We start from the raw sequence: 18880 nt of genomic DNA on the forward strand, positions 1-18880 counted from the left end.
CTCTAGATGATTCCTAATGTTTAATTTTATATTACCCATTTAATCTGTTAATATACTTTTTTCTTGTCATATTACAACTGTATTTTCTTAGTTTTATACATTAGGTTACATTGACTTTACTCATGACATCTTTTTTCTAGTAATACTTGATCATAATACGACATCATCTCATAGCACGACGTAATCCTTTTTCCATTTTCAATGTCTTTCACCTGTTTTTTTTTATACGTATTTATTTTGTTGTCTTTGCTAATACTATATACTTATAAAACAAAGATTGACTATTCCAATTAGGGCCAAATTTAGCCCCCTTGACTCAAATGCTGGGACCACAGTGGTGCTTTTTTTTTGCAGGACCCACAAACGTGACTTGTGTTTCCACTTGTGTGTGGCGATGGGGACGCTGGAGGGGGGCGGCGTTTTTTTTGGGGGGGGGGGTTGGTCTCGGGGGTCCGTGTCTGGTGTCTTAATCCTGTCAGAGCTGCTCTCCGCACAGACCTCTCACTCCAGCGCTTTTCTCTTTCACTTGTTTTCTTTGGGCCTTTTCTTTGGCTCTCCTCATGGGGCGGCCTTCCAAAAAAGGGGGGTCCGGGGGTGGGGTCATCAAGGGTGCAAAAAGTACACAAAGCAAATCAAATGAACACGTTCCCATGAAAGGAGAAAAAAACTCGTTGCATATCCGAGCGCATTCGCAAACAAAAAGTGAAAAAAAAAGTTTTGGACACATTTGGATGCTAGTTAGCGCTAACAGGCAAAAGCTCACAATTTGGGTCGTTTCAAGTCATCGGCTGCCATTGAATGCGATACGCGTCCAATCCAATGGTGTGTGGACCATTTGTTTATTTTAAAGCATTTTCAGGTCACTTTCCATTGACTTTGGGCATTTCCAGGGACAGTTCTTGTCATCATTTGCGGGTGATTTTAGGCCATTTCTGGGTCACTTTCTGCACATTTAGGGGTCTTTTTTACCCCCACTGAAAAGCCCTATTTCCTGAATTTTTGGACGTGTCAACGGCATGGAGTGAACCAAAAAAGAGGATGAGAAGAATTGGGAGCATCTCAGTTCTCAGGCACTTTGTTATGATTGACAGCAGCCTCTTCGGCGTCCACTTGACGGAACGTCACGTGAGCGCGTGCAGGACGCTCGCTTGTCTCGGCAGCCCCGCCCCTCCCTCTCCGGCTCGGCAGCCCCGCCCAGCGATCGGCGGCGGCACGCTCCCCGCCGATACGCAAATGAGCACCTCCCGCGGCACGGGGCCATTGACGGGCCCCCGCCATTGTACGCGTGCGCTATAAATGCCGGGCTGAGGTCGGTCGTGTGCCACCAGCACGCTCGCCGGCACACATGGACGCGCGCCACCTCCCGTTCCCGTCGTCGAGCGACGAAGACGACGATGACGACTCCCGCTCCAGCAGCAGCAGCAGCGCCAGCACGCGCTCGCGCTCGCATTCACGTTCGAGCTCCGGCTCCGTCTGCGGCTCGTCGCGCTCGGCCTCCCCCGGGCCGCCCAAGAAGACGCCGAGGCGGCGTCGTCGGGGGCGGACCCCGGCTGTGGCCGCGGGACCGCGCGTGGTGCGCAAGAGTCGCCGCCTGAAAGCCAACGATCGCGAGCGAAACCGGATGCAAAATCTGAACGGCGCCCTGGACCAACTCCGCCGCGTCCTGCCGGCCCTCCCGGACGAGAGCAAGTTGACCAAGATCGAGACGCTGCGTCTGGCCCACAACTACATCTGGGCCTTGGCCGAGACTCTGCGCATGGCAGACCTCCTGCCGGGTCCACCCTTCCCCGAGCAGCACCAGCGAGCCCCCGAAGAACATTGGTCGTCGCCGTCGTCCGCCTCTTCATCCTCTTCCTCGTCTCCATCGCCTTCTTCGCCCGGCAGTGGGGGCGCGCTCCGGCACGAGGACGCGCTGTGGGGGGCCGCGCGAGCCGGCCTCTTGCACGGGCGAGCCCCAGTCACTGCTTAGCTGTGCGGGACAGACTTTTTTTTTTAAGTTTAATTTTTTTTAATTATTTTTTGTTGTCTTTTGTTTTGCTTTATTTATTGCTGCGAGCTTTTTTGTACATAAAACGAGATTTTATTCTATTGATTCACTGACACTTTGGGGCGCAATAAAGTTTTCAGCCTTTTGATACATACACGCTTGTTGGGAGCTCCTTTCTCAGTCCGTTTGTCATTCGTGACGTTTATTATTGTCGTTTTTGGGAAGTTGTGCAAAAAACATGAAATAACAATGTGACTTGACAAACACCATTTCCCCCTATGAAGCTAGCTAGCTATGGCTGCTAAAATGAAATGAATCAATGAACAATTGAATCTTTAAAATCCTGATTCCAATATTTATTTATTCACATTTAAAGCATATCGATTTATTTCTTGTGTATTTAAATTTCAAATTTGCACTCCTGCTCCTCCATATTATTCATATCCATCAAAGCAGAAAAAATCTTATTCAATTAATAAAAAAACGAACTTTTAGACTTTTGACTAAAACAGATGATCAAAATATAAATTAATAAAATATCAGTGACTTAAATTTCATTTCTATAATGTTTCATAATGGAGAAAAAGCTTTCCAGTGCGGCCATCCTAAGAAATAGTATACATTGTCGCCCTGTTTTAGCCAATCAAATGCCATTAGTCGATTTAGGTCCTCGTTACATAAGTCACATTTGTTGAATGAATAAACTTTTTTTCATGTCACGTGGTCATTCTCAATCCTTTTAGCTGTAGTCATGTTGACATTTTCATTTCTTTATTCAACACAACAATTTGGCTTCCAAAAATATGGACCGCTTGACATCAGAAAATGGCGTATCATTTCATTTTTTTTCAGTGTACACTTTACTATTATTTTTTTAAAGGCTAAAGGTTAAAGGTTTATATCCCGATGGGACGTTGGGCCAAAGTAATTTGTTGGGAAGGGTCGCAGATAAATGCGATGCAAGGTCTTGATTTTGGAACATCAACACAGGAGAAGCACCTGCCATTTTTTTGTAGGGAAAAAAAACCCAAACCATTATTTCCTTCCCTTTTATGAATCATAAATTTGAAATATCTTCTAAAGACGACAGACTCGCATTCAAAGGACAAATGGGAGGGAGGCCGCTAGTAACCAGTGGAATACGGATGGACCATTAAAAGAAATGTCTTCAGAAAAAGTCAAAAGCCCGCTGAAGCCGCAACGTACAAAGACAAGAACACACACACACACACACACACACACACACACACTGCCTGGGGCATTGGGGCCCGCCCCCTAAGTGACAGGAAAGTGTCAATCAAGAGAGCAGCCATGCAATATGAACACACACATTGCTTTTGCCAACATTGGAGAAGTTCACGCTGATAGCATCCAAGCAAGTCAAGCAGATGGACCAAGACCCCATGACCACCCCACCCCACCCCACCCCACCATTCCTCCAGATAACCTCCGACTCCTCCCCCGAGACCCCCGCGCCGCACCTCGTCTCGCAGATCACACCTGTAAAGCCCCCAGGCGCACTCTGCCACTCATTTGTTCGAGCAGAGGCCCGGCCGGGGCCGACGATGGCAGCTGATGAGTTCATAGCCAACTTTGAAATGCCCCCAAAGTGCCAGCAAGTCCCCTTGGAGTCGACAAGGAAAGGAGAAGCATCCCGGAAATAAAGTGGTCCGGCCCACAAGATATCGCAACAAACATATTCCCGAGCCTGGTTGAAAAGCGCCACGCCACGACGGCGTCAACCCGGCGAACGGACGTATCGCACTCGGACGGGCGCTCAGCAATTAGCATGAAATTCTTAACGAGCGGCACAAAAGTCATCCGGAGGGCGAGGGGCTCCTGGCTGTGAGCCCCCCCAACCCGTCTCGCCCTCCCCGTCGAACTCTGACCTCCGCCAAGACTCGGGCAATTTCCACAGCAATAAAGCGTCTCCGTGGCGACTGGACAGCCACAGATTGGGCGAGTTGCTCTCCAATTCGGGCTATTATTTTCAAAGACTTTCATAGTGCGAGAAATGATTTTAAATCTAGCAGCCATGGGGACGTGACTCGTATTAAAAACCCCAGAATGAATGAGGAAGTGACCCACAGTTAGATGGAAATGACCTGAAATGCCCTAAAAATGAAAAGGAATTGAGTAAAAATTCACATGAAATGACCCATCTTGACTAGGAGGTTGTAATCCGGGGTGGTGTTTTTTTTTTGGATTGAACTGAATGGCAAAAGATTTTGGACAAGGACAGTCGGTTCGGTTCGGCAGGGGGTGGGCGGGGCCAGTCCCGAGCGCCTAATGAGGCCCTTGCTTGCGCGTCTTTGCCAGTAACTCGAAAAGCTTGCAATGCCATGTGAAGGCACGGATAAATCAGGTGCTGAACACAATGATGGCGGCGAGGGCGAAGGCGAGGGCAAAGGCGAGGGCGAAGGCGAGGTGTGTGTCGGAGGAGGGTTGGGGGGCTTGGGCCAGAGGGACGGGCGGGCTTGAGGTTGGGAAGCCGAGGAGCGCCGTGATGTAAAATAGTTAAAAGCTTATTAGAAGCTCTTTCAGGCTTTTGCTGCTGGGGACTTTGTTTGGGGGACACCCTGAGCTCCTTTCAAGTGATTGTCAAGGGGCCCATTGAGAGGAGGGGCCGCCCTTCTCAAAGCCCCTTTACAATCCCACCCAACTCCCCACAGGCGCATGGCCTTTAGCTCCGTTACTGATTCACCCCGAACCCAGGCCGCCTTCTGCCGCTTTTGTCCGACCGGGAGCCATAGCGGGCACCGGGGGGGTGGACGGGGGGACGGGGGGAGCTGGACCGGAGCGTCCGCCGTGGCCAGGAAAAAAGAAAAACGAGTGACGGAGCGCGCTCCGTGCGTGCGTTCGTGTGTTCGGGCGGGGTGGGGGGGAGGCTTTGGCGGCGTGCGGGTCTGTTAAACACGGCCGGCCTGAATGGGGCGGGTCCGCCGATAGAAAAGGTGGAGGCCTGATCCCTTCTCTCTTTTCTCTCTCTTTCTTTGGGGGACCCCCCCCCCCTCGCCGCCCCCACCCTCCATTCACATAAAAGAGAAGAACAAAATTCCAAGTGGGCCTATTGGTGCCGTACTTAGATTAATTAGAGGCTCCTTTAGAGGCCATTCAGACCCCCTCTCAAACGGGGGTCCCGCTCAAAAGTTCTCACATCCATTTGCATTTGTTTGTGTGGCAGGGGGGCTTTTCGGGCTGGTGAGAAGGGGGGGGGGGGGGGTCAGGCGAAATATTCTTTTAATGGCTTTTTCACGACGTTACGCTTTTTACGCCGGTCAACCAGGGCGCCGTCACGGGGAAGGCCGACGGAGACGTTTGTTTGCAGGCACTGGCGCAAATCAACAAAGTTGAGCACATTGATCGGCCGCCTCGCACAAAAGCAGGTGGCGCACGCTTTTATCACAAGACAAACTGAGCCCGCCTTTGGTGGCGCTCTTCCCGTCGCACCTGTGCGTACGCCAAAGCAATTCAAGGCAAACTGCTCCAATCGGGGGTTTCATTGAGTTGTCAATTCAATTGAGTATCTGGATGAGCTTTAAAGTTTTTAATCAAAGTTTGCTGCGGTGGATGATTTGTTTGGCGAGAGTGGCGTCGTCGTGATGCTCCATTTACTTTGGAACTCATTAGCGATTAGCACAAGGCTAGCGCGAGCAGTTATATGTACACTTTATGTACCACTTTCTATGTCAATGCTAGTTATGGAATGTACTTTTGATTCATTTTCTATGTGTAGCACACTTGTGATTTTCATGTGTCAGTGAGAAAAGGTATGTAAATGTAATGAGTTGAGTAGTTAATGCACATTGAATTGCACGTTTTAAAATGGGCTCAAAGGGAATTTGCGTTTCTTTATTTTCAATTTGAAATCCTCCAAAATGTTTGACAAGATAAGATTTTTTAGGCAATTTTTTTGGCATCTTTTCTATTAAGGCCGGTTGGGTGTCCTGTCTGTCGATAGGTCAAATGTCAGGCCAACAACAGGCAACGGTCACGCCGCTTTCACCTTTGACCTCTTGTGTAGATCAACTTTCTTCTTTCTTGTTCTCCGCTCGCTGGACGACGAAATCGGATGTTAGACCACATTTCCTAACGCAAATACCTTAAATCCACTTACAAACCCCACCGAATGCTTTTCTGCTATTGTCTCCACTGGCCCTTGGGTACAAAAAAAAAGCACTTTTCTCCTCGTATCATGACTTTTAAGTCACAATATTTGGAGTTGAAACTGGAATTATTCTGACTTTTTGCTATTAACATTACAGGAGAGTACTTTAGAAGGGCGTGTGGCTTCCCAGCAGGTGCTTTAGTTGACTTGCTAACAGTCACCGTTTTGTTTCCAGCTTTTTTTCCCCAAGCTAAAATATCTTCTTAGCGCGAGCCAAATGCCGCGTGCGGGTCCCAAGCCTTAATTGTCGGAGCCTCGGGGCTTTGAGTAAGTCGCCGACTTTACGGGCATGACAAATGGCAACTAAAAGAGCGTCTTACTTTACTACCGTTGGCCGGCCCGCCTCCAGCGGCTGTCGATGGACGGCGGCGGGCTAGCCGAGCTAGCGCCAGCGCTATTAAAGCCCTTTTTAGATTTCTCGTTAAACTTAACAGAGGATGAATCGACAACAAATAATCTGCCGGATATTTTAGCCCGCGCAAACAGACAATGACCGTTGAATGCTAAAATATGGGCTAGCCGGATATTTTTGAAAATGGCTACCGTATTTTTGGGAGTATAAGTCGCCCTTGACAAAGAATCTAAAATTAAATGCATAGGGATCATACTGGAGTATAAGTTACATTTTTTTTGATTGGCACTTTAATAGAAACCAAGAACAATTATATATTACATTTAGAGTGAAAAATAAGCACCTCCCAATGTAACATTTTAACATTAACTTGCTAACTTTAACCTTAACCTATAAGCTGTTGGCAGTTCAAGTGAAAAATATAAGACACAAGCCCAGCTAAATTACAAAAAAGTGTGACTTATAGTCCGCAAATAGTATAGAATAGTTCGACCCGTTACTAGTATTTTCTGCCCTGTCCCTCGGAAGTTTCTCTAATTGGACTGGTGAGAAAAGGGGCGTGGTCCAGGCCCACAACGGTAACCCGATCCGCCGGGCGCCGCCTTTCCCAGACTTTTGTTTTGCTTTTTGAAAGGCGGCCGTGCGGGCGGGGCATGCGCCCGCCCGGGTTGCCAAGGCGACCCGCACGCGACTGACGTCCGGCGCGGCGTGAGCAGAAATCCTCGCAAAATGGCCCGACGCCGGCGGACGCCACGTCCGTCCGTGCGTGTCGCTCAACCGACAATCCGCACGAGAGGTGAGGAATGGCCCCGCCCCCTGACTGTCGTTTCATTCCAAAATAAGATATTGACTCGCCCTCTCCAACTCTTTTTGGGGATCAGCGCGGATTTGGCTTGACACCGCGGTGGCGTGACGCCATCTTGGCTCAAAGTAGATCCTGAAAATACAACCTCTTTGGCCCCCCAGGGACTTTTTTGCTCTCATTTCCTGTAGACCCCGGGTCACTAAATCCATTGTGGGTCACCTCTTGGTTTACTCATTGACAGCGCTCGATGTTCAATCCCCAAAGAAACTTTTAGTCCCCCCTCCCTGTACATTTTTGCCTTTTAGTCAATGTTGTTGTCGGGGCTTTTTTATCATTAGTTAAGACAAGATTCCGACAGCAGAAATGGGCATTGAAAAGCCATCCCGTATCATCGTCCCCGAGCCATCTGTCACGGCGGCCTTTCCGAGCTTCTTCTTCATTCGGGCCGCTGACGGGCCCCCAAACGGCGAGCTGGTGGTGGTGGTGGTGGTGGTGGTAGTAGTGGTGGCGGTGGCGAGGGGGGCGTCACCACCCTCGGCCCCCCAATTGTGTCTGAGTGCGGCCAAGAAAAGCAAAGCACTCTTCTATAGCTTTTTGATTGCCTTTCAATCCTCTGACACCCACTCCGTTCTGCATGGCGAACCCGTGTGTGCGTGCCTGTGGCTTAGCGAGGAGATTTAGTGAGGTGGGGACCGTCGGGGCGGGGGGGCGTGAGGGCTGCCGGGGGGCTCCTCCCTTACAGAGGTGATTTTTCAGGGGGAAGTAAAACGGGGCCAGATGGGGCCGATTGTTGCTTTCTACGCAAATTCAAGAGAGAGACATCTGCACGGAGACGGACCAGACAAGCAATTAACACGCGCACACACACACACACAAACGCATGATATTAACAAGTGTGTGTGTGACAGACTTGAGCTTGCAGACATCTAGCCAGCCCCGCCCCACAAAGACGTGTGTGTGTGTGCGTGTGTGCGGGTGTGATGACACGTTTGGCAAAGTGAAGTCAAAGTTGAAGAAGAAAAAGGAAAAGAGGACAATCCACGGCCTCGGCAGAGGTCAGAGGTCGGCCTATAGAACAGCACAATGAAGGATTTCATGTGAGGGGAAGCCCACCACCACCACCACCACCACTGCCCCCCATACACCGCCAGCCCACCCCAAAAGACCTCGTGTGAGAAAGCAAGGTCCGCAATCCGGATTCCTTTTCTTCAATGGACTGGATTTGTACTGTACTGGCAAAGGGGGCTCGGAAAATGGAGTCCAAAGGGATGAAGTGTGTCCATACTTGTCGGTTTGAAAAAGGAGGCCTGTGAAATACGAGGGGAGCCCCCCAAAAAAGCCAAAGGATTTGTTTCAAGTGTGTATATGAGCAAGTGACAGCAAGAAAGCGATGTGGAGAAAGTAGATGTTTAAATAAGCGTGCTTATTTCAGGATGGCGTTGGCGGCGGCCCCGTTGACGACATTAGTTGCCCCTTCATTTGAAACCAATCCAAAATGACACTGTTTCTTAAATGCAATGTTTTTAAACCTTTCATTCACTATCAACTAAATACTTTTGGTGTCACCCTCACTTTAAAATGATTGCAGACCATGATTTCACCCCAAAAAAGCCTTAATAATGATCCTAATAGATGCTATCTACTCTTAGTAGATCCTAATGATTCTTCCTTCCCCAGCTTTATTAAGCTGCCCACTAAAAAAAGCAGCAAAATGATATCACACAGTTTTTGGAACATGTAAAAGTTTACCTGTACAGTCATTTGTATTTTTGGACACCATTTATTAAGAATTTGACTGTAGAGAATTGTACTTTGTGTTTTGGCAATTTTGAAAAGGTCAACAACATTTGAGAGCAGTGGAGATTTCCCTTTTGTCAATATGAGAGGACTCGGCATCATGTTCTCCGTCCCGGTCCCGCGCTGCCCCCAGGCGGCAGCACGTGGAATAGCTTGCGTCCGATTTTGGCCACCTCACTGCAGAATGGAAGAGAAATTGACGCATGTTGGCGACGTACGTGACTTCCCGTCCGGAGTCAAGGTCACGCCGCGGAAGCGGGTCACTTGCTCGGACACCTGGCCGCAGATGATACCTCTGACCCGGCGTGACCTGGCGTGACCCCCCCCCCCCTGACGCAGACGAGGAAACTGAAACCACTCCAGTCTGTCCCTAAGTGGCTAAAGGCCCTCAGGCCACGTCCACACGGGCACTCGCTACTAAGTCAAATTGAATTGCAACAACTTAGATGGCTTCTCATTGGGTGGAATGTCCATTTCATCTTTTTCAAAAAGTGAGACCAAAAGACACTCGAAATGGCCTCTAGTGTGAATGGCTCTCCGTCTCCTCGTGCCTTGTGATTGGCTGGCCCAAAGTCAGCTGGGATAGGCTCTAGCACCCCCCTTTTGAATGATGAAATCATTTCTACGATACAAAAGGGCAAAAACACGTCCACATTCCAAACATTTAATGTATTCAAAGTAGTAGTCGCATTGAGTGGATGCCACTGAGGCCACGCCTCCAAAAGTTCCCCATTTCTGATGTGTGTCCATCAAAGGAGCGAAATGCCCTCCTCTTCCTCCAATTGGGCCTTGCCCCCAAAAGCGCTGGACATTTCCCGCAGGAGGAGCTCCTGCGCCGGAGTGCAGGCGGCCTGCGGGCGAGGGTCCGGCTCCGAGTCCGGTTCCGGGTCGCGGCGCGCGACGGGAAGCGGCGGATCCGGGAGCTCTCGCGTCTCGTTCCCGCACAGGAAGCTGGTCTCCAGGGATTTGAGCACCTGCAAGCCAAAGTCGCCCACCTCCTCGTAGAGCGGTTCCGGAGACTGCCGCCCCTCCTCCGCGCTGTCCTGCTGCACCTTCATCGGCTGAGAGGGAAGGGCCCGACGAAGACAAACGGCGCTGTGACCAATGGAAGCGCTCGGGAGCGGGAAGACAATTTTGGCAACTCACGAAGAACATGGACAGCGTCCTGCGGTCGTGAAGTTTCCTCTGCGGACGGGAAAGGCGTCGCGTCAACCACTCTATTTGGGCCCGTTTTGAAGGGAAAGGCGGCGCTTACCAGCGTCTGATTGGCCGACAGCATGCCGCGGTTGCTCTCGTCCCCTCGGATGGGCACCAGCGGCATGGTGCCAAACTTCTGCTTGGCGATGTCGGAAGACGAGTGGCGTCGCAGGACGGGGGGGCCCGGCTCCTTGTTCTGTCGACGCAAGAGCGAGGCCATGGAGCGAGCGGAGGGGCGTCGCGGCTCGCCGCCGCCAAGACCACACACACTCACCTGGGCTCGGAGGAAACTGCTCACCCAGTCCCACGAGTCGGCTTCGCTCGGGCAACACAGGAACCTGCCCACAGGCGCCAGTGTAAACGGGGCGCCGCTAACGAGCAACCGGCCTTCGACGCACTTACAGCTGATGCTTGGGTGACATCAAGGTGAAGCCCCACCTACGAGTGCAAGGCGTCGTTAGCCTGGCCTAGCGTCCACGCTGGCGCGTTGCATGCAAGTCGGCGGCGGCGGCGGCGGCGACGGCGACGGCGACGACCTGGTCGGAGCTTTGAGTTTCCTGCGCACCCCCATGTAAACCTTCATGCTCTTGAGTGGCCACTCCTTCTCCGCTTTCAAACTCTGGAGGACAAAACGCGGACCGGGGTCGTCCCCGAGCCGAGACTCTCTAGCGTGGCGCTCTCGTTGGTCACCTTCTTGTCCTTGAGCAGAAGCAGTTTGTTCTTCTTGATCTGGAAGCTCCTCTCCTGGAACTTGTTTCCCTGCAGCAGCTTAGGCGGCTCCTCGCGACATCTCAGCAGCCCGACCTTCATCGGGTCGCTCTTGTAGGCTAAAAGTCAGTTAGCAATCAGAGCGCTGTTACAGTCGGAAAGTTCTTGAGCAAGACCACTAAAAAGACTTCTGAGCGCTCCACCTACAAGTGAAGATGTCGATGCCGTTTCCTTTGGGGACCCTCTTCACCAGCAGGTAGGCGGAGCTCGGGTCGGCCATCTTGCACCACTGCAGCGCTTGTTCCAGGACCTTCTCTTTGGGGTGCAACGGACGCTCTGTGGGCGCGCAGTACACGCTACTCGTACGCCGTCTGGGCGAGCGTTCTTGGCGAGGGACGGGACGCACCCAGCTGGCCGTCCTCGATGACCTCAAAGGTCATCCAGACGTCCCTGTCTCCGGCGGGGACGTTTCTCATGTAGAGAACCTGATTGGTCAGCTCCTCGGCGCACATGTTGGGCGACACCTGGGAATTTAAATGACGGGAGGTCTAAAGGGCGTCGGCGCGCTGAGGACGGCACGCGACGTATTACTTTAAGCGTAATGCAGCTGTCGGGGGTCTTGGTCTCCAGGTAGACCTCGATGATCAGATCTCCCGCCTGAGATAACTAGGGCACGGGCGGGCAAGGTTGGCGCTGCCTGTCGGCGCTCAGATCCCGCCCCAAGTGAGGCCGGCCAGCCACTTACTTGCGTGTCCTTCCAGGAGGTGATGAGGCTGATCTCCAACTCCATCTGGTTCTGGTGCTCCTCGTCGATCTGACCCGGAGAGAGAGAGAGAGACGGACACGTGGACGAGGGCTCCCCCAGCGGATTCCGAGGGCGCCGTTGGAACTCACGTCGAAGATGCACAGGTAATTGTCGATCAGATCTTCCACAATCTTCACCTCGTGTTCCCCTTTGCCGTCCGTCTGGAAGAGGCTGGGCGCGAAGAGCAGGGACAGGTTCTTGGTGCACATCTGGTTCAGGTTGGCACATTTCTGCACTCTAAAAGGAGAAATGGGTGAAGATGGCATCACGCTGCCAGCCAGTCCGGCCGGCCACCCACCTGTAGAGGTGGCTGACTAGCGACGCCAGAGTCATCCTGTTGACCCTCGGAAGCGTCCGGATGATCTCCTTGTAGCGGTCTAACCTGGAACCTTTCAGCTTGATCTCTGAGGGAAAAATAGACCGGAGGCGTTTTTGGGTGAACCCGGGCAAATGGCGCCCAGAGCCCACCCACACTCACTGGCCGCCTCCTGCCACAGAGGATGGAGATCGCCCACGAAGACGGGGTCGTCGATTTCCCGGAAGAAGCGTTTGAGGACGTCCGTGACGTCCTCGATGAAGTGGTCTCCGATGCGCAGTTTGACTCGCCGGGCGTCCCGCCGGAACTCCTCCATCAGCAGTTTGATTCGGGACTTGGCTCCGTTCTTGCGGTAAATCCCCTCGTGGCCCAGACCTGCAAGTGGCCGTGCCGCGGCTAAGAAGATCCCGGACCGGGACCCCGCCCTCTCCCTGACTCACCGTACTGCGTGATGAAGGCGATGCAGCTGTCCACGATGATGGGGATGTCGTTCCTGCTCAGCTGCTGCTCGCGCAGCGCGTTGCCCTTCCCGCCGCCGGCCCGTTGGATGTCGGCGTACCACATGGCGAAGTCGGCGCGGCCGACGCCCCGCAGGTGGAAGGTCCTGACGCCACGTCGCGGCAAAATCAGAACGCGGAGAGGAGACGGAAAAAAGCGCCCCAAGCCGCTCACCTTCCCTTCTCCACCAAAACCAGGACGTCTTTCTTCTCCTGGTCCAGGTTTTCCGAAGTCACGCCTTGGAGACAAACGGTAAGCCGGCGCGGAAAGCCAGACCCCCGGAAGACCCGCCGCCGACGGACGGACACCGACCGAGCTCCTGCAGGCGCTTCAGGTTGACGATGTCTTCGGCGGCGCCGTCGTTTCGGGGGCAGATGAAGAGGTTGGACTTTTGCAGGACAAAGTGCGCCTCCTTCCACTGGCGAGGATCCAACATGGCCCGGTAGCGCAGGCGTCCGACGCGCTCAAACTCCCGAGCCAGCAGGCAATGGCAGCTGAGCGGCGTGGCGGCCTGGAGGGCAAGAAAAGCGCCGGTTCTCTCCCGGGTTCCCATGGCCAGAAAGTGGAGTGTCGTGGCCGACCTTCCCGATGGAACTGGTCCAGGTGTGCAGGGCCTCGGCCGTCTCCACGCCAAACTGATAGACTTTGTCCGATGTCAAGTACAACTCAAAGGTGTAGCGGAACCTGCGGCCGAAAGCAGCCGTTGGATGGCGTGCCCGCCCCCCGACCCGCCCGGGCCCAGACCGCCTCACCTGTCCGCGGAAGCGTCGGGCGAGTCGGGTCGGCCGACTCCCAGACACAGCACGTCCTTCAGGCCGATCTCCATGCAGGATTCCGCCGATCCTTCCGACGGGTAGAAAAGAAGCGATCGGTCCACGGTGCACCACAACTTCTGGAAGTCTGCAAAAGGAGGTCATATTCATACGCAAGAATCAAACAGACGGCGACGCCACCAGTCCCACCTTCTCCAGATTTGCGGGAAAGCGTCCCCCGGCCGGCGCAATTGGCCCTGAAGAGGAAACCCGAGTGCAGGACCGTCTTCATGATCTCGTCGTAGACGGCCGGATCTGCCAGGCGGCACAGCGGACACTTTGGATTTTGCTCGTATTACGCCGGAGACCAAACCGCATCGGTTCTCACCGGAGGCCGGGTACTGATCCGGCGGGTCCGGGCCGGCTCCTTTCCCCCGAGAGTCGGCGGTCAGCCGATAGTCCGTGGCCTCGGAGAAGATGCGCGTGACGGTTTTGAGGAGCGTGTGTTCCGAGACTGCCGAACACAAAACCTGCGGGTGGACACACGCGCAGAGCAAAATGTCAAAATAGCCAGCGGAAACATTTTGGACCTTATTCCCTACCTTGAGAAGCTGTTCCTGGCTGGCGAAAGCCGGATGCTCCAGTCGGAAGCGCCCCTCTCGGTACTTGAGTCCGATGAAGTCTCGTCTCTGGCCGGGCGTGGCGTCACAGTCCAGCTCTTCCGACGGGGGCAGGCGGGCCGCCCAGAAGTCGTTGGCGCGGTCGTTGCCCAACATGATGAAGAGCTGCGGAGTGGACGGGCGGGAATGGCACCTGAGACCCAAGTAAGCAAGAGCCTTTCCTTCTCCCTTCCCCATCCGGACCGACGGACCCCTCTTTACCTGAACGATCTGATTGCTCCATACGCTGGTGTCCAGTTTCAGACTCTGAACTTTGGAAACCATGGTCCCCAGACCCCTGTGCTGGCCTGCCGGCACACGGTTAGCAAAGTCCGTCACGGAAAAGCCTCTGTGCGGCCAATCCATTTTTCCTACCGGCGCAGTTTTTGCAGATGACCACGCACAAGTTGATGGAGGCCCAGTCGGGGTTGACGGCCCGGCAGTCGGCGCACGTGCGGTTGGAGCGGTTGGACCAGATCTTCTCCGCCACCTCATAGTCGGACAGGGTCTCGGCGATGGCGTCCCGGAGGGCCTCCGTCCAGTCGCGCTTCTCCCGATCCGAGTCGGCCGTCAAGCTGGGTGGGGAGAGCAAGGGCAGGGCGACGGTCTGGACCGCGGCCCCGTCCGGGGGACGCACCTGAAGGTTCTGTAGGGCGTGATGAGGTCAAAACTCCTGTGCTTGCCGTCCCGGATGGTGGCGCCGCGGGCCTCGATGGCGGTGATGCCGATCCCCGCGCGAAAGCACTGTCCGCCGAGAAGTCGCGGGCGGGCTTTGAAAGGCTGACGCTTTCGGGGGTCCCGTTGACCTCACCTGTTGGCTCTTGTACAGCCAGATCTGCTCCGTGTTGATGGCCACGTAAACTTTGGATTTGGTTCCTTTCAGCTCCAGGAAGCCGTGCTTCTGACAGTGAGGGCCGGGACCCAACCAGCCCCGGCCGAACACCAGCTGGTCTCGAACGTGGTCCTGCAGCGTGGACACCCAACGCCGTCTCAGCGCTGACCAGGTAGGTTCAGAGTCAGTCAGTCGGTGGCGTACCCCTAACCCACGCGCACCCTCGGCTTACCCTCGGCTTACCCTCGTTATCGGCCTTAAAGACAAAGATGCGCCGACTGGTGACTATTTCAAATTTGTTGTCTTTGGAAGGACGGGCCATCTGGATGGCGGCCAACGGGACCACGCCTTTCGGGTAAGCGTCCTGAAGGAGACACGGACGTGACGCTGCAAAGAGGGAAAGGGATGTCTCGCACCGGCGATCGGGATCGGAAGCTCACCTTCTCGTTTCCAAAGTAAGTGAGATTTTTTCCATCAAACTTGACAAAGCGTTTCTGGAAAACGTAGTTCCTGAAATAGAGGCCTAGGCAGCTTAGCAGAATTCTCATTGGTTGTGGCCCAGTTGCGCGCAAAAATCGGGTCTCCGGGGTCCGCGTCAATAAAAGCCATCCCACTTAGCCCATGAAACTCTCCATCCAAAACGCACCCTTGCGGCGAAAGTTTGTCCAGCCAACCGCTGATGATGGGCGTGGCCCTGTCGCCAATAGAGGCGTAGCTGGCGTACGGTGAGATGGTCTGGTCCTCGTCGCCGTCCGGGGCTGGCCCGCTGACGGAGCTGTGCACGGAACACACCAAAAAAAAAATCTTGTATTTGCGGGCCTGGCCGCGGCAAAGAGTCACTCGTTACCCGCCGTCCTCGACTCCCAATCTTTGGAAGGGGCTTTCGCAGTAGGGGCCGATGACGTCGTCCGTTTCGCCGGGCTCGTCTGCTCGTGCAAAGGCGCAGATGTTTCCTGACGGGCGCTCCCGGGCGCGGCCGTACTCACCTCTAGTCGATCCCGAGGAGTCGTGGCTCAAAGCCCCTCCGCTGCCGATGGGATTCGGGGCTCAGACGGATAGGCGTCATCCGGCGAGCGATTGGGCGGACTCACCTGTCTCTCCCGTTGCCTCCCACTGACACGGGAAGGCTCGAGGCCGAGGCGCCCCAGTAGATATCGTCGCCGCTCGTCTCCATCTCGGCGGATGAAGTCGACGGTGTGAGCGTGGCGGAAAACGACGGCTCGTGGCCAGCCCCCCCGGGAGAAGGAGGCCCCTCGGGGGTCGGGACCTTCCGGGCCAGCCTCGGCGGGACGGGCGGCAGAGTGACTCCCGCCGCCTCCTCCCGCCGAGGGGGACTCCACGGGGGCGAGTTTACGCCGTCTAAGATGGGGAAGTGGCCCGACTCCCGGGAGAGCCTCCGTTCCGGGGACGGGCCGGCGGCGTCCGCGGCGCCGGGGCGAAAGTCCACCGGCGCCGTGCGACGCCGGTTGAAAACGGTCCTGGGTTTGGGCACCGGCTTGGGCGCGGAGGCCGCCTCGGGGGACCCGCCTTCCTCGGGAGAGCCGCCTTCCTCGGGCCACGCTCCACGGTCGTCCGTTCCGGCTTCCCGTCTCTGGACGCGCGAAAGCAGTCCCAGGATCCGTTTGCGATGTCCGGTGGCCGTGATCCCCAGGCTCACCAGGGCGTCGTGATCCAAGTGGACCGCGTCGGCGGCCGACAGGAGGCCGGCTCTCTGGAAAGAGGCCCGGTACCTGTGGGCCAGGGGACGCTGGGCGTTTTGTATTCTTGCCAAATCGGGACGTCGCCCACCCGATTTTGGCGACCTTCACCTCTCCAGGTGGATGGCGGCCAGAAGCGTTTCCACCGCCGTATTAGCGTCCAGCGTCGCCGCCACGACCATGGCCCGAGCCGTCACCGGACGCGGCGATCCATCGCCTGTTAGCGCAAAAGAAAAATGGGAAGAAACGTGGGGGAGAAAAAATATATATATTCAACAAGGTTGACACTAGGTGTAAAAGCTTGTTTCCCAGTTGAAAGGGCTGCAAAAGCGTTGGCGCTCGGCCCAAAAAGTGGATTGGGCCGGCACCCTCGTATCGGATTGCCCCGGTTACGTTGGGATGCCGGCCTTCCCTGGATGGCGCGCCAACCGCCACCGACACAGAAGGCCATTGTCAGCACAAGCCCGGTCGGTGTTGTCAGCCGACGTGGGCGACACAAAAGAAGTTTTTGTGGCACCCGCCCGCTCCGTCACGTGACCCCGAGCCGTCCTAGTGCGGCGGCGTTTCCATGTCATCCGGACGCGTTACCATAGCGACGCCTGACAAAGCGCCGCCGCGGTTTTCGGTCAATATTCACAAGCGTGCGTGGAGGGAATGTATGCACTAATATTTGTTTCTTGAATAAAAGCTAGAGCGTTCCATCTTGTGAGAGAGAGTACGCGTGTCCGTCAAAGGGAAACGGGAAGTAGCGGGTGGCTATGACGTGGTCAGGAAGTTTGGGACAGGAAAACTGCGCCTTCCGACATCCTCTTACTGTGTGCGTGCCGGTCAAGGAAAAGAAGGTCTCGGCTTCCTTCCCACTCTTATTTTAGAACTCCTCGCTGACTTATTTTCAAAGTATATCAAAATATAGAGCATTCTTCAAATTTCAATTGCAGACTTATTGGTGCCTGGGTTGCCACTATGTTACCATATTTACCCAAAAGGGCAGGAAGGAACCATAAGATATGAATTGCAGCGTTTTGCAAGTTAGCCAGCAGAGGGCAACTTTCAGCCTGTAATAGCACACTAGTGTAGCCTCCAGCCTGTAATAATACACAAGTGCTTTTTTTTCCAAGACAAAGAGGAAACAATAAATTATCTTGGTCCAATACAATGGGCCCAATCAATAACTGGATCACATGGCGTTTGGTAAAAAAAAAGCCCTTTGAATGTTGTTATGGAATAAATGGATCCTTTTCAGGAAGGGAACTTCAGATGAAATTTAAAAAAAAAAAGTCTATTGAGTTCAGTCCTGAATCCGCTACACTGCGTGTGCGCCCCCTAGTCGTCGTAGTAAGTAAAAGTCTGTTTTGTTTTGAGCACATTTGAATGGTTCGGAGATGCTACTGCAGGAAAATACACAAGAAATGCGTATAATACAACAGAACAAGAACTCCATCAGTCAGGAAAGTACTTTCCTCAAAGGAAACCCAGAACCGAATCGGATACGGAAGATACGTTCACTTACTTGAGGGCTCGTCTCGTCAGCCTCGGCTTGGAAGTTCCGACAGTTGTGGCGAACTTGTCCGTCAGTTCTTTTGCTGGGTCGGGTCGAGACCTCCCTCCCTTCCTCCCTCCCCTCCGTCCGTCTATTCGGGTGCGCCGATGTCAAGCCCCGCTATTAGCCAGGCGCGCTTTTTCCGGTTCTTTCAAAATAAAACAGGCAAATTGGAGGGGGAAAAACAGATTCTCTATACTAGTGGCAACAGGTGTCCTTTTCAAAAGCGCAATTTGAGACTAGATTAGAAGATGCACTTTCTTTAAAACTTACAGGAGGGGGGGGGGGGGGGTGTCTCCCATGTGTCACTTACTGTAAATTGGCACTCATTTCCTTCTTGTGGGCCATTTCAGGTTATCTTGGTAACTCATAGACTACCTATGAATAAATAAGATCTCCTGTGAGACACATTTGGGGTCATTGGGTTAACCCACTGGCTGCCATTGACGTCCAATCCTTTTTGACTTTGACATCTATTGTTGACCAAAGTCAGGTGATGCCTTCCTTTGCATTCAAAACAAGACTTTTTCACACTCGCACTTTTGCCAACGAAAGAACGGAGCCAGTTAACGGCGTGCGAGCGAGCGCAGCGACTCGGGCGTTTCCTTCCCTTTCCTCCTAAGACAATGGCCAGGCGTTTGGGCAGGAAAAAGGAAGTGTCTGGGAAAATACCGGATCGCACATCAAAACAAAATGAGGAAGTCGCTCTCGAACGGGCCACAACCAGCAACCCTTTTGCCTCCGCGAATACTCATCATAACTGGGTC

The 18880-nt window shown here is 53.9% G+C and overlaps 3 protein-coding genes across 3 annotated transcripts in view; 2 read left to right on the forward strand and 1 right to left on the reverse strand.

The window, feature by feature from the left end:
* The window catches only part of polr2b (RNA polymerase II subunit B), a 29270-nt gene that overhangs the window by 2484 nt on the left and 7906 nt on the right, over positions 1 to 18880 (forward strand). The window contains exons 3-5 of the mRNA XM_077733039.1: positions 11776 to 11923; positions 14928 to 15048; positions 15189 to 15331. The gene's annotated coding sequence lies outside the window, so the exon portion shown is untranslated. The remainder of the gene's footprint in view (positions 1 to 11775; positions 11924 to 14927; positions 15049 to 15188; positions 15332 to 18880) is intronic.
* neurog1 (neurogenin 1) lies at positions 624 to 2136 on the forward strand. The gene has a single exon (XM_077733034.1). The coding sequence runs from the start codon at positions 1346 to 1348 to the stop codon at positions 1967 to 1969; it is 624 nt and encodes a 207-aa protein (XP_077589160.1). The 5' UTR covers positions 624 to 1345; the 3' UTR covers positions 1970 to 2136.
* On the reverse strand, positions 9091 to 18172 carry arap3 (ArfGAP with RhoGAP domain, ankyrin repeat and PH domain 3). Its single transcript, XM_077733038.1, has 34 exons — positions 18084 to 18172; positions 16685 to 16790; positions 15968 to 16606; positions 15863 to 15903; positions 15724 to 15802; positions 15523 to 15651; positions 15317 to 15386; positions 15120 to 15240; positions 14856 to 15040; positions 14682 to 14788; positions 14420 to 14619; positions 14267 to 14352; positions 13988 to 14170; positions 13774 to 13915; positions 13596 to 13700; positions 13386 to 13533; positions 13215 to 13317; positions 12946 to 13144; positions 12808 to 12871; positions 12576 to 12739; positions 12298 to 12510; positions 12118 to 12223; positions 11909 to 12056; positions 11760 to 11828; positions 11606 to 11680; positions 11421 to 11538; positions 11222 to 11350; positions 10997 to 11133; positions 10843 to 10925; positions 10709 to 10744; positions 10581 to 10644; positions 10365 to 10502; positions 10256 to 10294; positions 9091 to 10170 (listed from the first exon to the last, which is right to left on the reverse strand). The coding sequence occupies exons 2-34, from the start codon at positions 16753 to 16755 to the stop codon at positions 9859 to 9861; spliced, it is 4503 nt and encodes a 1500-aa protein (XP_077589164.1). The 5' UTR covers positions 16756 to 16790; positions 18084 to 18172; the 3' UTR covers positions 9091 to 9858.

Source organism: Stigmatopora nigra, chromosome 14 (assembly GCF_051989575.1).
Source record: "Stigmatopora nigra isolate UIUO_SnigA chromosome 14, RoL_Snig_1.1, whole genome shotgun sequence".
Lineage (NCBI taxonomy): Eukaryota > Metazoa > Chordata > Actinopteri > Syngnathiformes > Syngnathidae > Stigmatopora > Stigmatopora nigra.